Consider the following 25,437-nt stretch of genomic DNA (forward strand, 5'->3'; position numbering starts at 1 on the left):
CTAAATCCACGCGGACGAAGTCGCGGGCGTCAGCTAGTTTTTAATAAATATTTTGCACATCGAAATCAACTAAAAAAATCGTGAAAATTTAATCATCAGATTCAGAAATGACAGACATGGTTGAATCGGTGTCACTATCCTCACCATCGCTGACCTCAATTACGAATCGGTCTACGGTATCTTCAATGAAACCATGTTTTTGCCAATAATTTTCTTCTAAAATTCGAATTTCATCGAAGCCACGCCAATCTGCCTCTGTGACCCGAATGAGTGCCAGCTCAGTAACTTCTTTTAGCCTTTTTAGGGACAAATCGGAAGTAACATTGTGATGCGTTATACTATTCTTTTTACTTTTGCCCAAGCCAAATTTATAACACCCCCAACAAGTGAAGGCTACAGTTATTAGAAAAGAGCTGATAACTTTCTAAAGGCTGAACCGATTTTCTTTGATTATAGCTATTCCGCGCCTACGATCCAAAGTAACTGAGTTTTCCAAAACATCATTTTCAAATAAATAATTATGTATCCAGGCAACGTCCATCTTGATAGCTTGACATTTTTCAATTGACATAATATTATGAACCTAACGGTCTGTTACAAAGTAACAAGAAAACTAGAAAAGAGCTGATAACTTTTAAACGGCTGAACCAATTTTTTTGGATTATAGCTAAGAACACTCTTTATCAAGCCGTCTTACAAACAAAAAAACTAAATTAAAATAGGTTCATTCGTTTAGGCGCTACGATGCCAAAGACAGATATACAGATACACACGTCAAAATTATAACACCCCTCTTTTTGGGTCGGGGGAACAACAGGGCTAGACCTCAAGTATAACCGCATTACACGGTAAGCGTACGTTCGATAGCGACAGCACAGCACTACAACTGCCCTACATGAGACGAAGCGGGGGGAGATGCTCCCGCCCTTTACCTCAGGCCCCGACTGCATTCAACTCGTATGCTATCTGTACACACATGCTAAATTGACGGAATTTCGTTGTTACCAATATTATCACTTATGAGAGTGAAATTAGCAGAAATTGTCAAGGTCATCCTATTACCATTTGGTTGGTTATTTTTTATAAATAAAGTAGGTTCACTTTTACGGCCGAAAAATCAGGAATTGATTAATTTTACCGCTTACCCGCAGAATTATCCCAGCTAGATACCACGCACTTATTTGCACTCGAGTACAAATAGGATTCTTGCCAAAGTAGCGTAATGATTGTTCATTGTAGATACTTACTTGGATGGCTTTTGTATGACTAACGATTATGTAACGTTTAGAGTCTTTGCGCTGTAATTATATGTCTCTGGGCTGTCAATTTCAAAAAGTGATGGAGAAAATAAAATAAAAAGGTACCGGTATATAAAAATATATATATATTTTGCAATATAAAACACAGTTTGTCTTACGATATTGACAGTCTCGGGGGATTATCGGTACGTTTTGGCAAGGCGTGCCAGTTGCGAACACTGTGGCGATCAAGCTGCATTATTGTGTTGTTGGATTAGTGACAGAAGGGCTTCAATTGGTCAAGGTGTACATGTGATTAAGTAATTGGAAGGCGATACTTAAAAAAATCATCCAGTCGCGATCATGCTTTGCCAGAACGTATGTCTACTTATAAGTGACAAGTAACATAACTGGTGACTGTGAACTAATTTTACTATAGTGTTAAGAGTTAATGTGTTGTGATGTTCTGCAGTAGAAAATAACCGGCTACTTGAGTTTCGAGAATTTCACTAAATACAGTGAAAGACCATTAATTAAAAATGAATAGAAGCGATAGTATTCTGAATCGAAGGTCTTTACTCAATGACAGGACGGGGTGGCATAGAACGATAAAATATACATATCTATGTAAAATATATAATGTCAAGGAGTTTTGAGGAGTTCTGAGGCATTCATTCCATTGAATATAATCATTCACGGGATGTTTTAACGTTCTGCAGCATACCCAAGTCTTGTACCTAGTTACGATGTCTACAAAATAGATTTTGGTAAAATAAAAAAAGTTTTAAGGCACAATACGTTGAAGATTAAAAATTGATTTCAGCTAGAAAATTCTCTGTCACGCCGTCCTGTCAGTGAAATCATCAAAAATTCGTGTAAGAGAGTAGAAAAATGTAGCGGAAAACGTGAGCGCAAATTCTCTTCGGCATTTTTCTGCACGAAATTGGGTAATATCACATTGCATCGGAATTCGCGCGTGACTGATACCTAGATTTGTGCTGGTCTAAACCATCGAAGACACAATTATTTAAGTGAAGGTAAATAATTTCAAGAGTGCTCATTTTTTATTTGTAGAAACATCGTTAGCCTTATACCTGGGCAATTTATCGATCTATTTGGTGATATGAATGCGATGGTCTCTACTAAAGGCGTATTTTATTTGTTCGCGCAGTATGTGAACAGTCAGCTTAACATTGGTAGAATGCGAGCGCTTACACTTTAGCTAAAACTCAAGTTCGTCCATAGATCTACATTTAGCGCACCAAGTGCAAACTATGTCGACTAATGTGTCCTTTTTACCTGAAAGCAGTTTTAGTTTTAACTTTCATACTATAAAATTGTGTTCGCGATGGTTTACAGGTGGTTTCTCGGAAAACCGGAACCGGAAATACTGTGTAGCCCTTAATAGAACCTTGCTCATGTCATATTGCGAAAGCTAGATGCAACGACAAACTTAAAGGAAACGCAATAGTTATTGGCCTTATTTCTAAATGGCTGTGGAATATAATACGTAATGGACAAATACACTGCCTTCTTTACCACAGTTTTTACTATCATGGGGAGGGCTTCTGTTATTGTATCACTGTACCAGTTGTGCATTTCGACGACGTTGATAGATTTCGAGTATCGAAACATTTTTTCGTCAGATGTAAATATGTACGTAAACTCCTTAAGATTTGTTTTCTTTTAAATAGCCAAATGTCAGGGAGAAATTTTGTGCCATAAAATTTGCATAAAATACGGTAATTTTAAAAGTAAATTTATGCTGATGTCTCAGTGCTTCGATGCTTGATATTTATCAACGTCGTTGAAGAGAGTTTATATTATGTTTTCGGTAATGAAAGTTTCGCAAATCTTGGTAATCTTTTTAGATTTTCCAAGGGAGATGAAAAGTGCGTTTAAAGGTAACTCTCGTGCGTGTACACTAGAATTCATAGTCAAGATAGGGGCCTCTTTAGGGGACCATTCAGACAACATGTATGACACATGTTGTTGCAACATGTCATTCAACCTTGCAATGCATTGAGATCATATTGAGATTTAATATGACAAAATTTGTCGTCTGAGTGATAACCCATTCGATACTACTATAGAAGCTCAACGATTTTGCATCCGTTGATGTTATCAAAACCAACTCAAAGTATCTAAAACTTCGAAGTACGAGTGTATTATTTCCGATAAAACATGGCCAGCTGCATCTAGTGATATAAGTTTACATGACCCATCGTAATATTAATACCAATTACGCTTTAGAACGCATGTTATGACTACATATTCTAGGTATGTATTACTTTATTCTATAGGTCGCCGGTACACGGCGTTGGACACGTAACAACCTACGCAATAATAAGTGGACAGTGGAACATTATGACGACACACTTTACCCTAATAAAATTATTTAGTAGACTGATGTTCGGGATTTCGTTCACATGGATTATAGTTTTTAAAAATCCCGTGGAAATTATGCTTTTCTGGGATAAAAAGTAGCCTAAACAACTATCTCTAAAGAACTAAAAATCATATTTAGGTAAATCTTATGCTACCTTGCTACGAAGTTTTCCTCAAGATAATGTATTGATAAGATTTTAGCAGACGTCAACGGGCCGGACCATTCGAAAGGACTCGTAAAATTAGTCTCCATCACCACGCAAAGTCGCAAGGACGTCGCACACAGAAGGACTTTTGTAATTTCCAGACAAAATATATAAAAATGAAACCACTTGTAAATATAATACCTATGTTGTTCCTAGTATTGATTTAGGCATAATATATCTTACTAGTAGGTATGTCTATTTAATGAAAGATATATAAAAAAGTGTTCCGGAAGTTATTGCACCGCCCAAAATCCTGTCCCCCCATAATTTCATTTCTTCTCGACTGAAGTTTGATAGATTTCTGAAGATAAAGGTCAATATATGCTATATAAAATTTTAGAACTTTTCTTCGATTTGCTGCTGAATTGCATCGACACTTGGGATCAATTTTCTAAAATCCTTTCTTAGTGCAACTCCTCCGGTGCAAAATTTCATACTTCTGTAACTGCTAGTTTGAGCTGTGCGTCGTCATTAAAGAATTTTATTAAGTAGGTATATACTATGTAAGTACGTTCTTATATGTTGTGATGTGTAACCTTTGATAAGTGTTTGTATAATAAATAGGAAAAAATGCAAACTAAAGACATTTTGGCAAAGTAAATTAACCATTTATTTCAAACGCATGCTTTAAAATTTTAAAATGAAGTAGTGAATGTCTAAGTAAAAATATGAAATAAATCGATGTCCACATACTATGGTTTAATTTTTTCACCAAGTCCGCTAGTTTTGTCCAGGATTTGATATGAGAGTCCTCTTTGTGCGACGCAGAATTAAAAATTCACGTTAGCGGTTGTTTAAAGCTATTGATTTTTATTGATTGAGTATTCTTAACGCCATCTACATTAAATCAACTTAGTGTTATAAGTATATTGTTTATGTTACTACCTAAACCTAAACTGAAAGGCTTGCAATTCTGATGGAGTTTAGACTTTCACGATAGATGTCACTGTTACGTTATTTTTAAACGAAACTGTTGGCCCCACCTGTAATATTCGGTAGTAGTTATAATATTATTTTTATAAAAAGCTATTAAAATAATTGACTCGGTTTTCATTTCTTAGTATCCGGGTGGTACTAATTCCAATTAACCTACTGACTTTTTCATGTCGATATCATGTCGAGTCTGAACTCTGAACATTAGCATTTTCAGCCACCTTTAAAATGGAGTAAAGTGTGTCGTTCATTGTACCATATAAATTAATGTAATCGACTTAATGCCTTACGATTTATATCAGGATAAATAATTATATTTTCACTACAGTTACCAGTAAGTTATAGTATTAATTAAGCGCTACGAGTCTTGTTGCTCTAAACGAAATCATAGTTCGCGTCGAACGGAAACGATAGATTTACCATGAACTATTTGTAGGGTATATATACTCGTAGATAAGCCGTGCGTAGGTATATATCTACTTATTGTGGTTTCGTACATCCTATTGGAAAGTGATTTTCGTCCTCGCATGCGGAAAATTAATGGTGAATGAACGTGCTAAAGATCAATGCCACAAAAGACAGTGGCAAATCGAAATCGACCCATCGTTGACTTGACTTCTATTTCGTGATAATGTAAGGTTTAAGTTTGTGTGAAAAACTTTAGATAAATTTTGAAATAAATTTTAATTTTAATCTACCTGCAACATCCACTAAAGTAATATTCGGTTTTTCTGGATACATTTTTAAAAGCACCACTGTGTGAATAAAATTGTGACCCGTTCGATCCTACGAACACTGATTTCGCTTGGGTGTGAGATTTGTGATAGGGCTTTGATGTGAGATTCTTAAAGTAATAATTAGTCAACGATTCTACGTTTATTGCTATACAGAGAGAGTCTTGTATAACTTTTTATGTTAACGTGGCATAAGCTTTGGCATAAATCTGTCATATATGTACAATTTAATTTCAATTTAGTTGTTACTCTATGTTTTATTAAATAATAATATTAAATACAATAAAATATGAGGCGCCTTTTATTTCCTCATACAGGATGATGAAAAATAGAGTGTATCACTCGGGCGCAAAATATATTTTTGGCTCGGGCGATGTACTTTGAATCCCTCGCTACATTCAGGATTGTACTAAAGAATCCCTCGCTACGCTCGAGATTCTCTACGATCCCTCACTTCGCTCTGGATTCAAAAAAGCGCCCTCGCCGTAAAAATATTATTTTGCCCCCTTATGATAGGTACAGTCTACTATTGAATACAGCAGATATAGCCATATCTAAGCAAAAGCGAGTTTTTACTCGCAATTTTTTTTGGTTTGAAAGGACTCGTCTAGTGCCGATACATAGAGCTCAGTGATTGGTTTGTGTAATGTTAAGTCAGTAGTATACCTACTATTTATTTTACTAACGTTATTACCTACTAATTTGTTACTAAATTTTATATTATTATTACAGTTACATCATAACGCATGTAATGCACTCTCGTAAATAATTATAATGTAAGTTAGACATTCTGTTTTATAAAATATGGAATCGGGAATAAATAGGTTCCAATAAAATTATTGTTGTTTCATTCACATATACGTACCTATTTCATTTTCGTCCTACAATAATAAAGTTGCCTTCAAAGTACGGAAATATAATATAATATTACATCTAAGTGTACATTTAAAAGTAGGGTGAGCGATATGTATATATTAATATTCCGTAGTTTGAAATCAACTTAAGAAAGTATAGGTTATATTAAGTACTCTACCTATACTACTTACTAAAAATACTTTTTAACAACTAAAATCAATGAGTTCCCTCGCGGAGCCAAAATCCACGCGGTTGTAGCTAGTTGCCGATTTCATCTTCATAGATTTAGGCTTTAAAAATCTCTTTATTTAATATCTCATGGTAACTATGATTTTATGGGATAAAAAGTACTGTCTCCAGTGTGCAAGCCTTCTCTGTGACAGGTTTCATCAAGATCGGTTCAGCGCGAGCGATTGAACTGAAAAGCAACGCACGCTTTCGCATTTTATACCTACTATTAGGTAGGTACAGCTACTTAAGTTTATATGGAAAGAAAAACTTAATACGTACTTAAGCGTAGGACATCAGTCGGTCCGATGTGTAATTTAAAAGTTTCAACAGATAACAAAAGTTGAACCTTTTGAATTTCAACTGCAGAGTGGATATTCCTTAAACATCAACCATATATTCGATACTGAGTTGATAACACAGCTAAACTGATTGATAACTCCATGTTATCAATCAGTTTAGCAGTGACATCAACTTATTATCGAAGCTCACTCATGTACAAACCTACGTTACAATAATGTTCTTATAGGAAAGCTTTTATATAGGTACAGCCTACAGGTAGGAATTTAGGTACCTACGGACGGTAGCGAGGGTCTTCATAAATTATCTATTTATTGCTCGGTATTCTCAGCGCATCATTACATGTCGAGTTAGGAGTTAGCTACGTATTTGACCGTCATAAAAGCTTAGTGCTCTTTCAATTTTGTTATAATAAATCAACCAATGTAAAAATTAATCTAGAAATTCAGATTTAGGTAAGTACTATGACGACGATATCTTAGGGTTCCGTTTTTCCTTTTGAGGTACGGAACCCTAAAAAATGATTAAAGTATAGATTATAACTTAATAATAACGATAATTTATTGAAGCCGTTCAAACTTATGTCTATCGAAAGCCTTCAGCCGTCAGTAGATCTACATGTCGTAATTATTGTCGGTCAGCCACTATTCAACGAACATGCACCTAAGTAGAAACAAAGAGGTGAACTTTGGCTGTTATCGAGAATGCCTAATGACGCTTGTGGTAACGAGCGATGCCGCCCCTAGGCGATCACCCAATGAAATGTCTTAGAATAGGGGTGAATTTCACGCCACGCCTATTTTGGGTTTCTACCCCCATCCCAAGCCGCCCCTGTGGACGGCGGTAGATCAAACCACTCGTGGTTACGTTGAGGTTTCGAGATCACTGGAAATTGTAAGTACTTACATACTCTTGATTATTAATTTAAGTGATGCCTACTCTTCAGGATAAATTACTTTGTTATAACTTAAAGTTGTAATATTGTTTAACATTTCGTCAATCTAGGTCTTAAAAAAATAATTTTAGTGTGATTCTAGGGCGAGTGCTTTCCCTTTGTGACAATCACTAAGTTGAAGATAAAATAGCCTACCTATACTTGAATACTACATGATGCTTGCGACATCGTTCACGTTTAAGGCATTTAAAAATCCCGGTGGAACTCTTTAATTTTCCGAAACAAAGAGTATCTATTATGTCAAATAATCATGTCTTGACTTGATAGAAGGAAAATCCGCAAAGAAACATACTTTCATATTAGGTTTTATTGTAGGTATAAGGCTTTTAAAAATCCCGTTGGAACTCTTTAATACTCCAGGACGAATTGTATCATAAATATGTCACTTTCATTATTATATTGATTCAAACATAGACCACAAAAAAATATAGGTAAGTACCTACTGTGTACGTTTTATTGTATATTTACAATATCTAAGAGTACCTAAGCTATATCAATAAATAGGTACCAGCTTTTTTCTTACAAGTAGGTAGATAGTGCTTAGATGTACCTAAGTATAAAACTTAAATATCACCATAATTAATCACACTAATATTTTCTAAGCGAAAGTTTGTATGTGTGTGTGTGTGTGTGTGTGTGCATGTGTGTATGTTTGTTACTCCTTCACGCAAAAACTACTGGACGGATTGGGCTGAAATTTAGAACGGCAATAGATTATACCCTGGATTAGCACATAGGCTACTTTTTATCCCGGAAAAGCAAAGAGTTCCCACGGGATTTCGAAAAACCTAAATCCACGCGGATGAAGTCGCGGGCGTCAGCTAGTTACGTAGGTATATATTCATTTGAATGTTGGACATTTATGCTTAATTATCCTTATGTGCGGCGTGCACATAAGGTTGTGCACGCCGTTCTTTTGGGTGTTGGAGAGTCTCTTCCAAGTTTCTCTCATACCAGAGATTTCCTCATTACGCAGATATAAATATTTCCTCAATACCCAGATACTTCATAAAAAACAGCAAGAGCAATAACTTGAGTTTGTTATTTTATTGTTCTTCTCTCTTCTTCTGCGACTATAGTACTTTTAGAACCTTCTAGCTTTAGTTAGTTTAAATTTAACGTACCTAAGTAAAAATTGACGTTTTAACATTTTACCTCTTTCTATTGATCTATTAATTTCATTAATTTACACTTACTATTGACGTTCAAAAACTATACCGCATAAGTACCTAGCATAGACCCAATCGAACTACCTAACTATAAATAAAGATCAATTGTGGCTTATATGAAAGAGCTCCGTTCGACTGGTTTGCCTGTTTTATTTTGGTTGTGTTCATAAATTGTCAAGACAAGGATTGTAGGTAAGATTTTTTTTAGAAAATCAACCGGAAAAGTCTAAACTTGGGATGGTATTTTGTAATGCATTTCACATCTTCTTCATTAGTAAATTGCACCCGTGAAACCCGAGACGGATAGCTACATAGTCTGAACTAAATATTGAGTTTTCCAGTTCGATTTTATGAATGCCTGACGTTAAATCAACATTTAGACTGTTTGCTTTATTGTTCAAAATAAGTTACGAGAAATTCACTGGCATTTAAATACATCAGCCACCCGTAAGTAAAAATTTTAAGTGTGTGATGCTTACAAAGAAATTAACAGACAGGTAGAACTTACATATTTTTTATTCAATTAGACTTTTACAAGTTCTTTTGAATCGTCAAAAGCATCTACCACTGGTTCGGAATGCCTTTTCTACCGAGAAGAACCAGCAAGAAACTCGGCGGTTGCTCTTTTCAAAGATTTGATATACAATATCATATACGATATACGAAATCATTAAACTAGGGATCAGCTTAGCTGTGGATCAAATAGTAGGTACCTAATGCATTGGGAGTCCTAGTAGTAAAGTGGCACCTAAGTATGACAGTAGAAAAGAGTAAAGTTAGGAAACAACGTTTATCATTAATAGATAATTAGCAACCTGTGAACTTCTATGACTTTCAGCATACGGTGTAATTGCGACTTGACGTCACACCACAATTACAAAAACATGCCAGCGTTTTGCTGACATTTAACTATACACCGAGCAGGGGTGGTGGGCCTTTATATTTTGAAAGCAGATATTTTTAGAGCCCGTAGATCAAAGCTATTTGATTAAAGTTAATTTTGTTTCTATTATGTGCCATAAAAAAATAGTACGCCATCGTACTAAACCAACCAGAGATGCGACTTTTTAGTCAGCCCCAGTTTGGTAGATGCCTCCCTACTTAAATACTGCATTTTTAAAGAAAATCACTTTACTGATTTATAAGGATCCAAAAAAGTTTATTTGTAATAATCCGCTGAAACACACAAATCTGTATGGTGCAATATGCAGCATGCGATGTACAACGCCCGCCCCCCCACTGCTACGCACCATCATAAAGCAACACCAAAGAAATCCAACTAAAAACACTTGACACACGTTTCACTCCGACACCGGAACATCCTTAGAAAATGTAGACCTTGCAATGCACTAGCTATATTCTAGTGAATTCTATTGTATAGAATAGTCTTAGAATAGGATAGAATAGAAATATTTTGTTTTTCGAATAAACTTTTAATTAGGTACATGTATTTTATAAACGTCGAATGCATCTACCAGTACCTCTGGTTCGTAATGACTTTCTTGCCGAGAAGCACCAGACAGAAACTCTGCGTTTGCACTCTTTTTACGATTTGAATTAAAATATTATGCCATATAAAAGTAGCAATTACTTTTATGTATGGCATATTCCCGCGCAAGCTGTAAGTTAAATCCATGCTCTTTTGCCGCTTGCATAAGTATGCATTATTACTAAAATTATTCAATTCGACATGCAAAGGTTTGCCACCCCTGTGTTAGGAATCAATATGATGGGGAAACAATACCACCGTCACTCGCGTGCCACGCGTTACGTGTAGGTCATTATATTTTGACTTTTGGAGCACCTGTAAGGGGAGAGGTTAGGTCAACGGTTCCTTGCAATATGGTCTAATCGACGCAGCGTGCCCGATTCCTAGTTATTGATATAAGGGTGTTAAATGACTAATGATTTAGATCGCTTGATAAATCTTATTGTAATCCAGTGCTGCGGTCTTATGAATGGGTTTGACTCTTTTTTTTTAAATAAAAAAAAGCGAGAAAGATGGGTCACTTGAAGTTAAGTGATTACTGCCGCTCATGAACATTTGCAGTACCAAAGGAACTGCCAATGCGTTGCCAGCCTTTCAGGAATTTCTTGGTCCGCCCCTTGAATAACCACGAAGTTGTAATCTAGTAGGAATGTAATCAATTGGGCAATTTTCAATTTTTTTGTTGACTCTTAGGTCTGGTGGCTAGTTAGAAACCTACCAGCGAAGCCATACTTACTGCCAAACGATTTAGCCTTCTGCTAAGAAGTCAAGTAGAAACCATTAATAATATTATGGGTTTAAAAAAACCACCATCCCCCTTCCAAGTTAGCTCGCTTCCATCTTAGACTACATTTTCACTTACCACAAGATGAGATTGTTTATTTTTACTTGATATAAAGAAGGTTATTGCTGTTTTAAAAAATTGTCGGTCTTTCCGTAAGATTACTATGGCGAAAAATAATTTTATGAAGCTGCATTTTACTAAGTTGCTTAGTAATGCTAAGTATTAAAGTGTTAAGGTTTTTCATTAATCAGACTTCCACAGTCAGCTAGTAGACTATGCATAGACTAACGACTACAATGAGTCATTTAGGCTACTTTTTAATTCCCGACCCAAAAAGAGGAGTGTTATAAGTTTAACGTGTGTATCTGTGTTTCTGTCTGTGGCATCGTACCTAGCTCCTAAACTAATGAACCGATTTTAATTTAGTTTTTTTTAAATGTATTATAGAAGCAGGAGTTATTTTAGTTTTTTTGTTTGAAAGGTAGCTTGATCAAGAGTGTTCTTAGCTATAATCCAAGAAAATCTGTTCGGCCGTTTGAAAGCTCGTTTCTAGTTACTGTAACCTTCACTTGTCGGGGGTGTTATAAATTTTTAATTTACACTTGTATCTAAGACTACTAATGGTTAAAAACTATATGATTGTCACTAGCAAAAAAAGTTTTACAAATAATCGATTGTACTTTGAAACTGGTATCACTAAATAAAATAAGTACTTAGCTACATATTGCTGACTGATCTATCCACGTACAGCTCGAAATACTCGACGGATCGGGTTGAAATTTGGCATGCAGATAGCTGCTATATGTAGGCATCCGATAAGAAAGTTTTTTTGCAAATTCAACGCCTACGGGGGTAAAATAGGGGTTGAGTAGTCCATGCGGAAGAAATCGCGAGCATATAAGCTAGTTTTTTATAGAACTTTTAATAATACTAGACTAACATTCGATACTTTCACATTATAAGTACCTAGTAGGTAAATTGTCAAATGTCTTACGATCATAATACATCCCGATAATAGCTTTCCGCAAGTCAACTCCCTTTAGGAGCTTCGTGGGAAGGCCTGCACGTGGTAAAACACCATATAACGCAACGCCATAATGAACCTTATTTCCTAGGTAGTTGAGACTAATATGTTGGCCCTTTGGCTGCCTTAATGATAGAAAAAGCAACTAAGAAAATGATATGAATGAGATAGAAACGCACGCTCTATTGTGGCTCTACCATTTGTAACTAATCACTATCATATAGCCTGATTATATACCTATAATAATATAACTTATAATATACAACTTTCAAACGGCTGAACCGATTTTCTTCAATTATAGCTAAGAACACTCTCGATCAAGCCACCTTTCAAACAAAAAACTAAATTAAAATCGGTTCATTAGTTTAGGAGCTACGATGCCACAGACTGATGCGAAGATCGTTTTAGACTACTAAAACAATGCATTAAGCGAATTCCTTTTTAACCGACTTCCAAAAAAGGAGGAGGTCCTCAATTCGTCGGAATCTTTTTTTTTATGTATGTTCAAAGACCCCTGGACCGATTTGGAAATATTTTTTTTTATTTGAAAGGATAGGTAGGTGCAGGTGGTCCCATATAAATTTGGTGAAGATCTGATGAATATCTTCGGAGATGGAATGGATAGGAGCAAATTGCTCGCGATCAGTGTAATAGCTTAGTAAACAGTAGGGTTTTAACTGGGCATAGCATATTATAGTACAGTGGGGCCACTTAAATATGTGAAATAAAAAAAAATCAAAATAAAAGTAAAACCGACTTCAAAAACCACAAACACTAAAAAGTAAAAAATAACTTTTGTTTAGCTACACGTGTAATGTATCTAGGTGTGAAGTCGGGCGAGCTTCACTCTTGGATTTCTAATTTTGTTTTAATATGCGTAATTTTTAGCACAAGCTTGTTATACCATAAGTGTAGGTATTACCTACTACCTATGTATTAGTAATTTGACTACAATCTCAATTCTCATTTGGTAGTAAGTGATGATGCAGTCTATGATGGAAGCGGGTTAACCTGAAAGTAGTATGGCAGTTTTTATTTTTATATTCCTTTGGTTTCGGTTTTGAAATCGAACCCGGGACCTCCCGCTAACTGATACTTATATTGCTTAAAACGCACATAACTTCGAAAAGTCAAATATGCGTGCCCGAAATTGAACTCTGCTCCTCCAGATATGAGACTGAACCTTGTCTTTTTAACCACTAGGATATCACAGCAAGGAAAAATTGATTTTTAATACAGTTGCTCAAAAAGTGGCGTATTGCAGGGACGTATAGCGTTCGGGATGTGGGCATACCCGTGCTTTTTTTTACCTTTCCCGCACTCGTGCGTTTTCTTTCCCAACTATCAAAATAATGTCTATTAAAAAGAAAAACCAATCATGAAGTTTTTACTAAAAAAATCATAGAAGTTTTTATGATTCATGCAAATACGTATATTTCTAAAAAGAAGCTACTAATTTGTTTCAATATCAGATTTAATGATTTGATTGAATGAGTTTGGTTAGGTTTCATTTCATTTCATCTCATTAAATTTCATTTTCATTTCATATCAATAAAAAACTTCTACTGAAGACTTGGCTGTATGGGCATAGTTCCCTTTGCCTACCAGAATGGGTGAAGACAAAAAAACTCTGCTTATATTCTACGGTTGGCGCCATTTTTCAGAAATTTTCTGTGCAACTTGTTCCGACTGTCAACCCTCGCCTTCGGAACTCTTTGCAATGACAGCCTTTCCACACTTGTAATGAAATATACTATATTATGATTCAAACTCTTTCCCCTTAAGGATTGCCAATATGTACCTTGGTGCTATAGGCATACAGTAGGTTGGTATAAGCACATTATAGCCTCATTTTGAATAATAAGTGATATATTCTAAATAATTCACCCGATCCCTTTTTTTGCATCATCAATCGATTATTAATACGGCAAAGCCGATGATGCAACAAAATTCTTTCAAAGTTTCAAATTTGCGGGCACGTTTACGACAAATTGATTGAGCCATTGTATAAAGAGAAATCATATGCGCATATATTTATAAACTAACAGTTGCCAGCAACTTCGTCAGCGTTAAATATGAAAATATGTTATACCTATTTAATCATTGAATTATTTTAGGTACCACATTTCTCAAAAGTTATTTATTGGTAGGCTAGTTATGTATGCACCTTCCTCGTAAAATGGTTTGGATTATGGTACCAAACTGAAACCCAATAAGAACGAAAACTAGGCATTTGTTATTCGGAAGGCTCCAGGGTTCGAAAGCTCACGCTTCTCTAACTTGAGATATCGCGTTTTAACGGAGAAAGAAAACATCGTGAGGAAACTTGCATGCCTGAAAGTTTTCTTAGCATTCTGGAAGGTGTGTTAAATTGTAACCCACTTGTCCAGCGTGGTAACTATGGCCTAAATCCTTCTCAATGTGAGGGGAGACGGCGCGGCGATGGGTTAAGATGTTGATGATGAAGAACTAAGAATAAAAACAGAAGTTTATTTAAAAGTAACTAGGAGACTTCTACAAAAGTTACTTTTAACCTACTATTACTAAAGTTGTTACAAGTGTAAATTAAAAATTTATAACATCCCCGATCCCCGACAAGTAAAGGTTACAGTAACTAGAAAAGAGCTGATAATTTCAAACGGCTGAACCGATTTTCTTGGATTATAGCTAAGAAGAACACTCTCAATCAAGCCACCTTTGAAACAAAAAAAAACTAAATTAAAATCGGTTCATTAGTTTAGGAGCTACGATGCCACAGACAAATACACAGATACACACGTCAAACTTATAACACCCCTCTTTTTGGGTCGGGGGTTAAAAACTATGTAGATATACGGCTGAGTTTATCATTTGCTTCTTCGCGGAAAATTTGTTTTGAAAAGCAGACTGACTGACGTTTCAAAATAACTTTATGCATTTTAAAAACCTACATAAAACTGTATGTAGAATATGCGTTATATAATGTGCCTACTTGTAGGTATCCTTTTTCCATTTTTGTCGAACAACAAATTATGCAGACTTCCTGTTTGGATACCTATTACAAAAATATTAAGTGCATTAATTAGTTGCGATTTGTCGTGGTGTAACAGAAGGCTATTGGAAGCGTACCTTGGTTGGCATATCGTGGTGTCAGATTGCGTTCAAAATAACACAATAAGCTTTGACGGTCAATTTTTATGCGTGTATTTAGAATGAACTTGAAGATGGAAGGGAAGCCCGAAGTCCTATGTCGGGTGTGTGGCGACAAAGCTTCTGGAAAGCATTATGGGGTACCCTCGTGCGATGGCTGCAGAGGATTCTTTAAACGAAGCATAAGACGGTAAGGCCTAATCCATATCCATACTTTAGTATCTCACTTTAATAACTGCTTCGTTTGGTCTAGTAGTTATTCTATTCGACTGCAAATGCGACGGCATAAGCTACGGCCGTGGGTTAAATTCCCGGGTCGGGCCAAAACATTTATCATTTAGTTCCTAATAAATGGCGATTTTTTAAAATCCCGTTGGAACTATTTAATTTTCCGTGATAAAAAGTTGCCTATGTCAATTTCCGGAACGCAAGCTACCTCAGTACCAAATTTCATATACCTACTCGTAAATCGATTAAACATATGGGCTTTTAAGAATCTCATGGGTACTCTTCAATTTTCTGGGATAAAGGTAACCTATGTCGGTCCACGGGGTGTAAGCTAACTTTGTACCATTCATCAATAATCTGTCAACCTGTTGGGCCGGGAATAGCTAGCAGACAGACAGACATACAGACACACTTTTGTATTTATAATATCAGTATGGATTGGATTTTTCTGTTAAGAAATTTTCAATACCTACTAGCCCGGAGTTAGAAAGTTGGAGATGTTACACCCCATGCCTCGGGGAGCACATATAAAGCCGTCGGTCCTGCGCCTGATCTCTCTCCGGTCGTGTCGGGGTTCGTCCCATCGGACTATGAGATTAAGGTGGATGCGACGGGTCTGCCCGCGAAATTCAAATTTAATTTGGTTTTTCGCAATTTGTAAACTAATACGACAATGTTGGCACTTTAATTGCGCCAATGGCAATATCATTCTCACAGGTTTACGAGTATATAAAAATTTCAAGTCGAGTTTAAGAAATTAGCTCTAGTATCGACTAATTTGTGAGTTATAGTTATTATTTAAGTGCAATTAAGGCGCAATTAAGTGTCATAAGCATACTTGTCGTATTAGTTTACAATTGCGAAAAACCAAATTAAATTTGAATTTCGCGGGAAGACCCGTCGCATGCCCCTTAAGGGAATAGAGAATGCACCTGTGTTTGTGCACACACTTGCACACTATAATGTCTTCCACACAGTTGGATAACCTCCATGGAGATTGACCACCGTAGACGAAATACGATCGGGTGCGCAATGTAATAATATATCTTCATACCGTTTAGGAATCTTGACTATGTCTGCAAAGAAAATGGAAGATGCGTGGTGGACGTAAGCAGACGGAACCAATGTCAAGCATGCCGCTTCTCAAAGTGCTTACGCGTCAACATGAAGAAAGATGGTAAGGGAAGTTGTTTGATACTTAATTACCACGTTTTTAGATCGGAAACCTACCTTTCTTAAATTAAAATTTACTTTTAGATTGGTTAGTAACTAAATTACGTCGCATTGATCTATATTAAACCGACTTCTACTGTGTTAAGTAATAATATGTTATTGCGGTTATACTTTGTAGCAATCAATATGACATTTTCTTCCCAATTCAGCTAACAAATCCCGATTTTTCGAGATCGTTTATACCAAATTGAACGCGAACAGAACAAGTGGGCACTCGTCTCAATAAAGTATTTATTCAGGCTTCCTCCGAGCAGCATGTCTTTTCCATTAGGAGACATTTCAAGTATTTGCGGCACACAAGTGTCAGAGAGTGACGGGAAAAAGCCGGGGGGAGATTCGCGGGTGCCCTGCGATCACACCACAGGTCTACTTTCACACGCGAGCCTTTTTTCTTGTATTGTGTACACGATATAATATAGAATCGATTAGATGGTTTTCAGACGCCATGTCTCCAACTTTTTGAAATTTTTAGGGTTCCGTATCTTCAGAGGAAAAAGGAAAGTTCGTTGTCTGTCTGTCGTGTCTGTCAAGACCAAAATATAATAAGGTACTTCCCATTGACCTAGATATTGAAATTTGGCAGATAGCATTCGTATAGGGAAAAATCTGAAAACAGTGAATTTATGTTTACATCACGAAAAAATGTATGTGTTATTTTTTGTTTGATGGTGCAGAATCCTTCGTGTGCGAGTTCGACTCGAGCTTAACCAGTTTTTTAATGGGTATTACATTCACTTGTGTTTTTTTAAGGAACGTGTGACCTAAAATAAGAGTCGAGAATAGAAAACTCGTACGGCAATATTTAAAAAAAAAATGTACAAACTTACGCTATATACTAGATAAGTGTAGAGTCGAAATAGGGTCTGTAGTACTAAAATGATGTGATGTTTTGGTAAAGCAATAGTTTGTGGGGCTTGTATGTGTTATTAAAGAGAATAATTAAATAAAAATCATCATTTTCCTTTATTTTTAACATAATTAATTAACGTTACGCTGTACGGAAGCCGATCACAATGTCGTCACAAGGCGATAAACGACAATTTCAATTTTTTAAAATAGACTTTTTAGCAGCATTTTAGTTATGTAAACAATAGCTGAGATACTTTTCATAAAACAGTCCAAGAGCCTTTGTAACTTTGAATGGGGCCTTGGACCAAGACCCTATTCAAAGTTACGAAAGAGCTCTTGGACGCCTTCCGACTAAATCTTTGCCTAACTCTTGAAAGCATAGAGTCGGTGTAGGGGTTTCCGCGTCGTGATGTCACATGATAAGTAAAACGTCACTCGCACTCCCCGGATATTTATATTTGCACATCAAATTGATCGCGCAACTTGCAAGCTTGCAAGCCAGATAGCTGCGTTGGTGTGAAATACACCCAGCCTTTAGTACTTGTCATAATATTTACCCACTTGTAATTTTAGCCGCCAGATTTGCTTAGCAAATGTTTTCCGAGGACCAACTTATGAAGTTTAATTGAAATAAAAGTGTTGGTGTTAAGTTAATGATTCTTTCAAATTGTTATACAGTTTTTTTAATTAGCTTGTGCCCGCGACTTCTACCGTCTAATACCACATACATTTCAAACTCCTAAATTGCTCCCTTAGGGGTTGAAATGTCAAACATCCTTTCTGAGCGGATGTCTATGTTATAATAGCTATTTGGATACCAAACAGCTCGATCTGTCTAGTAGTTTGAGCTGTCAGTTATAAGTGTCAGTCAGTCAGTTAGTCAGTCATCTTTTCCTTTTATTTACAATTAATTTGATTTTAATTTAGTTTGTAACGATGGGGCCGACATATAGGTATATAAAAGACACTTAAAAATTTAAACAGGGCACGCACGGCCTATAAGTAGTTACCTATACAAATTCTTTTCAAAATCATTGCGTTTTGCAAACTGCTGAGTTTCTTGCCGACTATTCTTAGTAAAGTCTGCTTTCTGAACCGTTGCGTTGGAAGAATGAGTTGATTTCTCTATTTGGTTTCTCCTTAAAATTAAATTACGTGTAATTACACCGTTAGTTCGCCAATTCAATTATTATATGTAATTGTTATATTTCAGCAGTTCAACACGAGCGCGCCCCGCGACCACTCGTCAATCAGCATCAGCTGGCTCTTCAAAAACTGGGCTATAGTTTAACACGACAGCCTTCATTCTTACCGGCAACCAGCCCCGTTGCTCTCTCTACCTTACCCCCTTATCCCTACACCGCGCTGTCCGATAGAATGCACAACTCCTTTTTGGAAAACGCTCCCTTCACCAACTTTTCGACAGCCCAGGAATCAATGGATGTCTCTCACCTAGGACTGCTTAGTGGTTCAAGCGCACTTAGTGCCTTCAATCCATTTAAGATTCCACTTTTCCCTACCCCTTTACACTATCCTGTTCCGGGGTATCTGTCGACGAATATGTTTTACCCTCCAATTATGAGCCCCGACAATATGGCGTGTGGTGATCCACAAAGTAAGTATAAATAGATGTTAATATTTTTTTTAATTTATAAACTAACGCTTGGCTGCAATGAGAGCTGGTGACAAGTGATGATGTAGGCTAAGATGGAGCGCGTTATCCTATCCGTGGAATTTGGACTACGTACGGCGTGCAGACCTTGGCGATGGGATGCGGTATCTAAGATAGTAGAAAAGTGAAGGACCCCCTGTCAGACACCCTTAAAGTTTAAAAGTTTAAAGATATCTGTCTGGCAGAGTTTTGTCACAATACCAATTGTCTGGCAATGCATCACGTGATAGGCACTATTCCGAAGAAATTATTTAAAAAAAAATAGACTATATACTTATGACGTAAGATTTTTTACACCTTTACTACCTGTTATCTCCCAAAGCCACCATGATCCAAACTTCATAGTCGCAGGTCGTTCCTCCATGAGTTGGGGGCAACACGCAGAGAAACTTTCAGCTTTTATAAACATGCGCTGGACCTTAGTCCATTAGAACTAGTTTAGAATTTCAGTGAGTCTTTAACTTCCTTTGCTGCGATGGATAAATCTATGTTCTGCAACGATATCTTAATATAAACGATATTTTATCATATTATTTCAGAAACAATTCCAAACAGCTTGAACTATTCAAGATATCCATTTCCTTACCATAGCAATCTGTCTGTGAAACCGGACCCTCAACTTTCGGAGAAACAAAAAGAAGATGAGGTATCTAGTTCTGAGGAAGCGTGCAAAATTGATACTTGCAAGGAAGACTCAAGTAAGAACTAAAAGATGAAACAACTGAACGCGCGACGGAAACTGCACCACAAGACGTTCCTCTGAAAGCGCGCGTATTCGTGTAGGATTTGTATATAAATCACGTCTTTATACTATTCCTCGTACTACAATACAACTTAATTGTATTACAAGGAACTGTATTTTCTAGGAGCTGCGTTGGACATGTTTCCGTCAGTCGTATGTGTTTCAGCCTAAAAATGTATTAAAATGTTATTACAGTTTTAACAAAGTTTATCTATTATATTTTACTGCATTGGCGAAGATCATGACGTATACCTTTGCAAAATGTTCTATCTGCAAGTAGGTACCTAGTCCTATCTGAAATAGCAACACAGCGGTTTGCGCAGAACACACATAAGCCCAAGTAAGATGTTTCTTTACAATGCGCAGATATTCGACTCGTGTTCACATTGGACTACTTATTTTTGGCGCACTATATCTAAGTTCTGGGTTTGCTATGGTTTATTCTATCCTTATAACGATGAAATTAATAACCCTTACTTTATGACTAGAATGTATTAGACATAGAATGTTGTTGTTTTTGTGTCATATGTGTGTGTGTGTGTGTACCTACTTACCTAAGTAATACTTAACTTGCGTTGCGATTTTTACATCAAACGAAAGATATTTAATACCTGCTAGTAATATAGTTGAGCCTTGATAGCTCAACGGTTGACGAGCGGACTGAATTCCGAAAGGTTGGCAGTTCAAACCCCACCCGTTGCACTATTGTCGTACCTACTCCTAGCACAAGCTTTACGTTTAATTGGAGGGGAAAGGGGAGTATTAGTTATGATTAGCATGGCTAATATTCTTAAAAAAAATTACCTACCTATTATTGTTTATATATTCTTATTTGATAACGGATACTAATATTAGATTACAGCTTCCATGAGCAGTCCTCGAGCCATTTTGAACCATCAATGCCTTATGCTACAAAAAAATTTGAGAAACAACAACATGCACCGAATTTGAACAAAAATGATTTCAATTTGATCAACCAGTCAAGAGAGGAAATAAAAGCTGAAACGACAATGAAACGTGATTTTAATATGGGCTACAAGATAAAACTACAAAAATCTGTTTTCTCGGATATAGAATTATACGATTCTGCCTCTAAATTGTTGGTAGCCACGATAAAATGGTTACACACCGTCGCATCATTCGAACAAATGTCTCATAGTGAACAAACCTGCTTGCTTCACAGCAATTGGAAAGAACTATTCATAATGCATGCTGCACAGTGCTCTTATTACTTTGATGAAGGTGAGTATTTAAAATTAGTCTGTTTTAGGGATCCGTACCTCAAAAGGAAAAACGGAACCCTTATAGAATCGTTTTGTAGTCTGTCGTCTATATGTATGTGTCTGTCTGTCTGTATGTCTGTCTATATTCTGTCTGTCTATCTGTCGTGTTTGCCAATAAAACTTATCACGGGGGACTTCCCACTCATATTCCCGGGGTGTTTGGCAGGTAGGTAGGTCTTATAGCACAAGTTAAGGGAAAAGTCCGAAAACCGCGAATTTGTGGTGACATCACAAAAAAATATTAAAATGTGTTCATGAACGAATAATAATGAGTAAGTAAGTACACGTAGTGTAATAGGTATTTTTCAATTTATTTTTTTGTGTTCACAGATCACGTATCATCGGTTATCGCTTCTAAGCGCCCAAGTGTCAAGGAGGAACTGAGAAAACTGACAACACTTCTCAAGAAGATTGCACTGTGTAGATTAGATAAAACTGAATTCGATTGCCTAAAGACATCGCTATTATTTCGGACAGGTGATTTTTTAAAATTGATTATAATCCTGCTAATTTAGAACAATTAAAAAATTCAATCAATTAGGTAACTTAGTTTGAGAATAAGCAGTAGTAATAAGCAGTTCGTTTGGGAGGTAGGAAAGCTTTATGATGTCACTTTTGTTTCATGCGTTTCATTTAGTACCTACCTAAAGAGTTAATTACATAGTAACCAACTCCGTGCGAAGTATTTTTAATTTGGTGCCAACATACCTACATTTTTAGGGTTCCGTACCTCAAAAGGAAAAACGGAACCCTTATAGGATCACTTTATTGTCTGTCTGTCTGTCTGTCTGTCCGTCGTGTCTATCAAGAAACCTATAGGGTACTTCCCGTTGACCTAGAATCATGAAATTTGGCAGGTAGGTATGTCTTATAGCACAAATACAGGAATAAATCTGAAAACCGCGAATTTGTGGTCATATAATTTAAAAAAAATTAAAATATGTTTCAAATTAAGATAACTATACCAAGTGGGGTATCATATGAATGGGCTTTACCTGTTTATTCTAAAACAGATTTTTATTTATTTTTATGCTAGTTTTTGATTTATGGTGCAAAATGTTGGAAACAATACCCGAGTACGGAACCCTAAGTGCGCGAGTCTGACTCGCACTTGACCGGGTTTTTTTGCCAAAACAATGTTCGCTTCAATACTTACGTAATGTTATACTTAAGTATACCTAATTATTATTTTCCAGATACCCTAGACATTGGAAGACAAACCCAAATGGAGGTCTACCAGGAAAAGACGTTAATGCAACTGCAGCGGCATTGCTCCGCGAAGGATACCAGCAGATTCGGAAAACTCTTGCTACTCTTGCCCAGCGTGTGTTTCGTAGCGAATCGAGGGTATCTGGAACACCTCTTGTTCTCCACGTCTTTGACTGAAGATATCAACGCAACCATATCTCGGATATATACTTACACCTCCATGTGAATAGTGTTATTACTATTACCTATTTTTCTTTAACGTAATGGAACCTCAAGTAAGCTAAGCCCTTTCCCACTTCAGGATAGGGACAATATAGCGAGATTCCAGAAGCAAAAATCTAATCAATCAATCAAAGCGCAAGTAATTTTTGCGTAATAAGTAATGGTGCGCTCCTATTCCAAAATGTCACATTTTTGCGTAATCCACGTTCGAAATTCACTGGATTTAACTTCTAGAAAAAATACTTGAGTCGATATTGTAAAGTTGATTTCAAACTACGGAAAATAATATAATATTTAAAGTATCGCTCACCCTACTTTTAAATGTCACTGTTCACACTGTGATGTAATAATATTTCATCTAAGTAAGTGTGAACAGTTACATTTAAAAGCAGGGTGAGCGATATTTATACATTATATTATATTTCCGTAGTTTGAAGGCAACTTCTAGTTAACTTCGCATATCATGTGAACTACATATTATGTAGATGCCTATAAATTATGAATATTTGTTTATTGAATAATACAGAAAATTAAGTTAAGGCATTTCTACATAATATATTTACGAACTGTTTTTTCTTTTGTTTTATTTTAATTATACATACCTATTATATTATTTTTATCTAGAAGAACTAGACGAGTTATAGAATATGAAGTTATCTTATAGTATAAATTCCATACAGTAAAAATTATAAATTGTTTTATTTAATTATTAAATAAGTTGTTTTAAATAAGTATCTAAGTATAAAATATATGTACTTAAGCATAAAAATATACCATTTCATAATTAGGTGCCTGCCTAAATATAAAATGATGTACCTACCTACGTTATAATAAAATAGTAATATTATTATTGGTTTAGATTAATAATAATATTAGGGAATTCTTTGTTTGATACGTTGAGTATAAATGTTTGTAAGTTGAATAAGAAAATTCCAAATAAATATCCGTTTTCTGCGACCAATAGCGTGTGGCTTCTTAATTATTACTTCCCTATTAGCATGTCTCGATGAACATAAGGGTATTATTTTTATAGTGAAATAAGCGAGTTTGAACTCGAGTTCAAACTTACTACTTCGAACTAACTAAAATAGAAAAATACATAATTTTATATAGAAGGAACATTTGGAAGACGATAAATAATTATTATTAAGTAAAATCATTTATTTTATTACATTAGTATCAAACCAATTAGATTAAGAAAACGTACCTACCTACCCCTTCATGATTCCAAGCATATTTGCACTGGTCAATCATTAATTCCAATTATATAATTACATTATTGCATCTGGTATTTAATTAATCCTTATATGAAGCTATGTACGTATGGGTAGTGCGTAGGCCCTAGAGCATTCTTTTTTTCAATACAAAAAGTTATTATTTGTTTGTATCACGAAATTCAAATTTTATTTGGTTTTTCGCAACTAATAGGACAAAGTAGGCTTATGGCATTCTATTTGCGACAATGACAGTATCATCCCCACCTATTTATATAAAAATCTTTACTTGAAAGGGTCCAGTTACCAAATAAAATTCTAATTTCGCGGGCAGACCCGTTGCATCCTTTAATAGTTATTTTTGTGCAGGTGACGAAATAGCTTTGGTGACAATAATGAAAAAGTGGTCATGACAAATAAATTTTTCGTCATGTCGTCATGATGATAAAAATATTTCGAGGGGTTTTTAAAAACTTAATGCATCTCCTACTTTTAGGTTCGCTTTGTTTTCTTCTATATAATTTATGTTGCACATAATCTTTTACATATGTATTTAAAATACATTTTGTATATGATGTTTTCTTAAAAAGTTTATCAATTGTGGCTAATACTTATAGTGTAATAATGTTATATACAATCTCAAAACTAAAATTACAGGTCTAAATATATTTTTATCTCTTTCAATTTTCATAATATGCCCTGCGAAAAAGGACAGCACAAATTCCTCGAAGGCGTCCGGTTAGGTTAGTTTAGGTTAGATTTTTATACATTTCCTAATACGATATTGGAATTATATACAATTCCTAGGAATTGTGCACATTTCCTAGGACATTTATGTCTTAAATAGTTTTTGAAACAATATTTTATACATTTCCTAAATAGCTTCGGAATTATATAAATTTCCTAGGATTTGTATACAATTCCTAGATTTCATACATTTCCGGTAACATATACATGGCCGTAGCCAGGAATTGGGTTTTGTCCGGGCCTTAACCAGATCTTTTCATGAGGAAAAAAACTTTTACTCGGCTTGACGAGGTGAATACCTGGTTGGTTGGTGGAATTTTGTCGTTGTCGTATTAGTTTACAAATTGCGAAAAACCAAATTAAATTTGAATTTCGCGGGCAGGCCGGTCTTATGTCCCTTAATAGATATTAATAATCGAGTAATAATTTTTTGGATGCGTTCCGTTTCACGATAATTTTTGGTTTGCTGGGAAAAATTTGAATATTTGTATGAAGTCCTAAAAGTTACGTAAAGTAACATTTTGAGTCGTGTAACATGGAGGAAACATGAGGGGGTCAAAAATAACGTAAAATGTTACAAAAGTAACATTCTGGCTACACTGATTC

The 25,437-nt window shown here is 35.7% G+C and overlaps 1 protein-coding gene and 2 long non-coding RNA genes across 4 annotated transcripts; 2 read left to right on the forward strand and 1 right to left on the reverse strand.

The window, feature by feature from the left end:
* Positions 1-810: 810 nt before the first annotated feature.
* Positions 811-23,193, reverse strand: LOC123880596. The gene is made up of 3 exons (XR_006799293.1): positions 23,181-23,193; positions 20,269-20,276; positions 811-1,162 (listed from the first exon to the last, which is right to left on the reverse strand). It is a non-coding gene; the product is annotated as an uncharacterized LOC123880596 (long non-coding RNA).
* LOC123880588 lies at positions 1,159-6,335 on the forward strand. Its single transcript, XR_006799285.1, has 2 exons — positions 1,159-2,275; positions 2,598-6,335. It is a non-coding gene; the product is annotated as an uncharacterized LOC123880588 (long non-coding RNA).
* LOC123880556 (photoreceptor-specific nuclear receptor-like) lies at positions 15,384-23,563 on the forward strand. Of its 2 annotated transcripts, none has more exons than XM_045928739.1 (7): positions 15,384-15,622; positions 16,722-16,837; positions 18,959-19,357; positions 19,954-20,112; positions 21,012-21,398; positions 21,770-21,916; positions 22,636-23,563. In XM_045928739.1, the coding sequence occupies exons 1-7, from the start codon at positions 15,480-15,482 to the stop codon at positions 22,872-22,874; spliced, it is 1,590 nt and encodes a 529-aa protein (XP_045784695.1). In that variant the 5' UTR covers positions 15,384-15,479; the 3' UTR covers positions 22,875-23,563. The 2 variants fall into 2 exon arrangements, with proteins under 2 accessions (XP_045784695.1, XP_045784694.1); XM_045928738.1 differs by having other exon boundaries at positions 18,956-19,357; positions 22,636-23,562.
* Positions 23,564-25,437: the final 1,874 nt, after the last annotated feature.

Source organism: Maniola jurtina, chromosome Z (assembly GCF_905333055.1).
Source record: "Maniola jurtina chromosome Z, ilManJurt1.1, whole genome shotgun sequence".
In the NCBI taxonomy this organism is placed as follows: Eukaryota; Metazoa; Arthropoda; class Insecta; order Lepidoptera; family Nymphalidae; genus Maniola; species Maniola jurtina.

Bases quoted from the DNA above. Each gene is read 5' to 3' on its own strand.
- LOC123880556 (XM_045928738.1), top strand. From the start codon at position 15,480: ATGCGTGTATTTAGAATGAACTTGAAGATGGAAGGGAAGCCCGAAGTC. The intron at 19,358-19,953 runs GTAAGTATAAAT...ATATTATTTCAG, and splicing joins GGCGTGTGGTGATCCACAAA to AAACAATTCCAAACAGCTTG. The intron at 21,399-21,769 runs GTGAGTATTTAA...TTGTGTTCACAG, and splicing joins CTCTTATTACTTTGATGAAG to ATCACGTATCATCGGTTATC.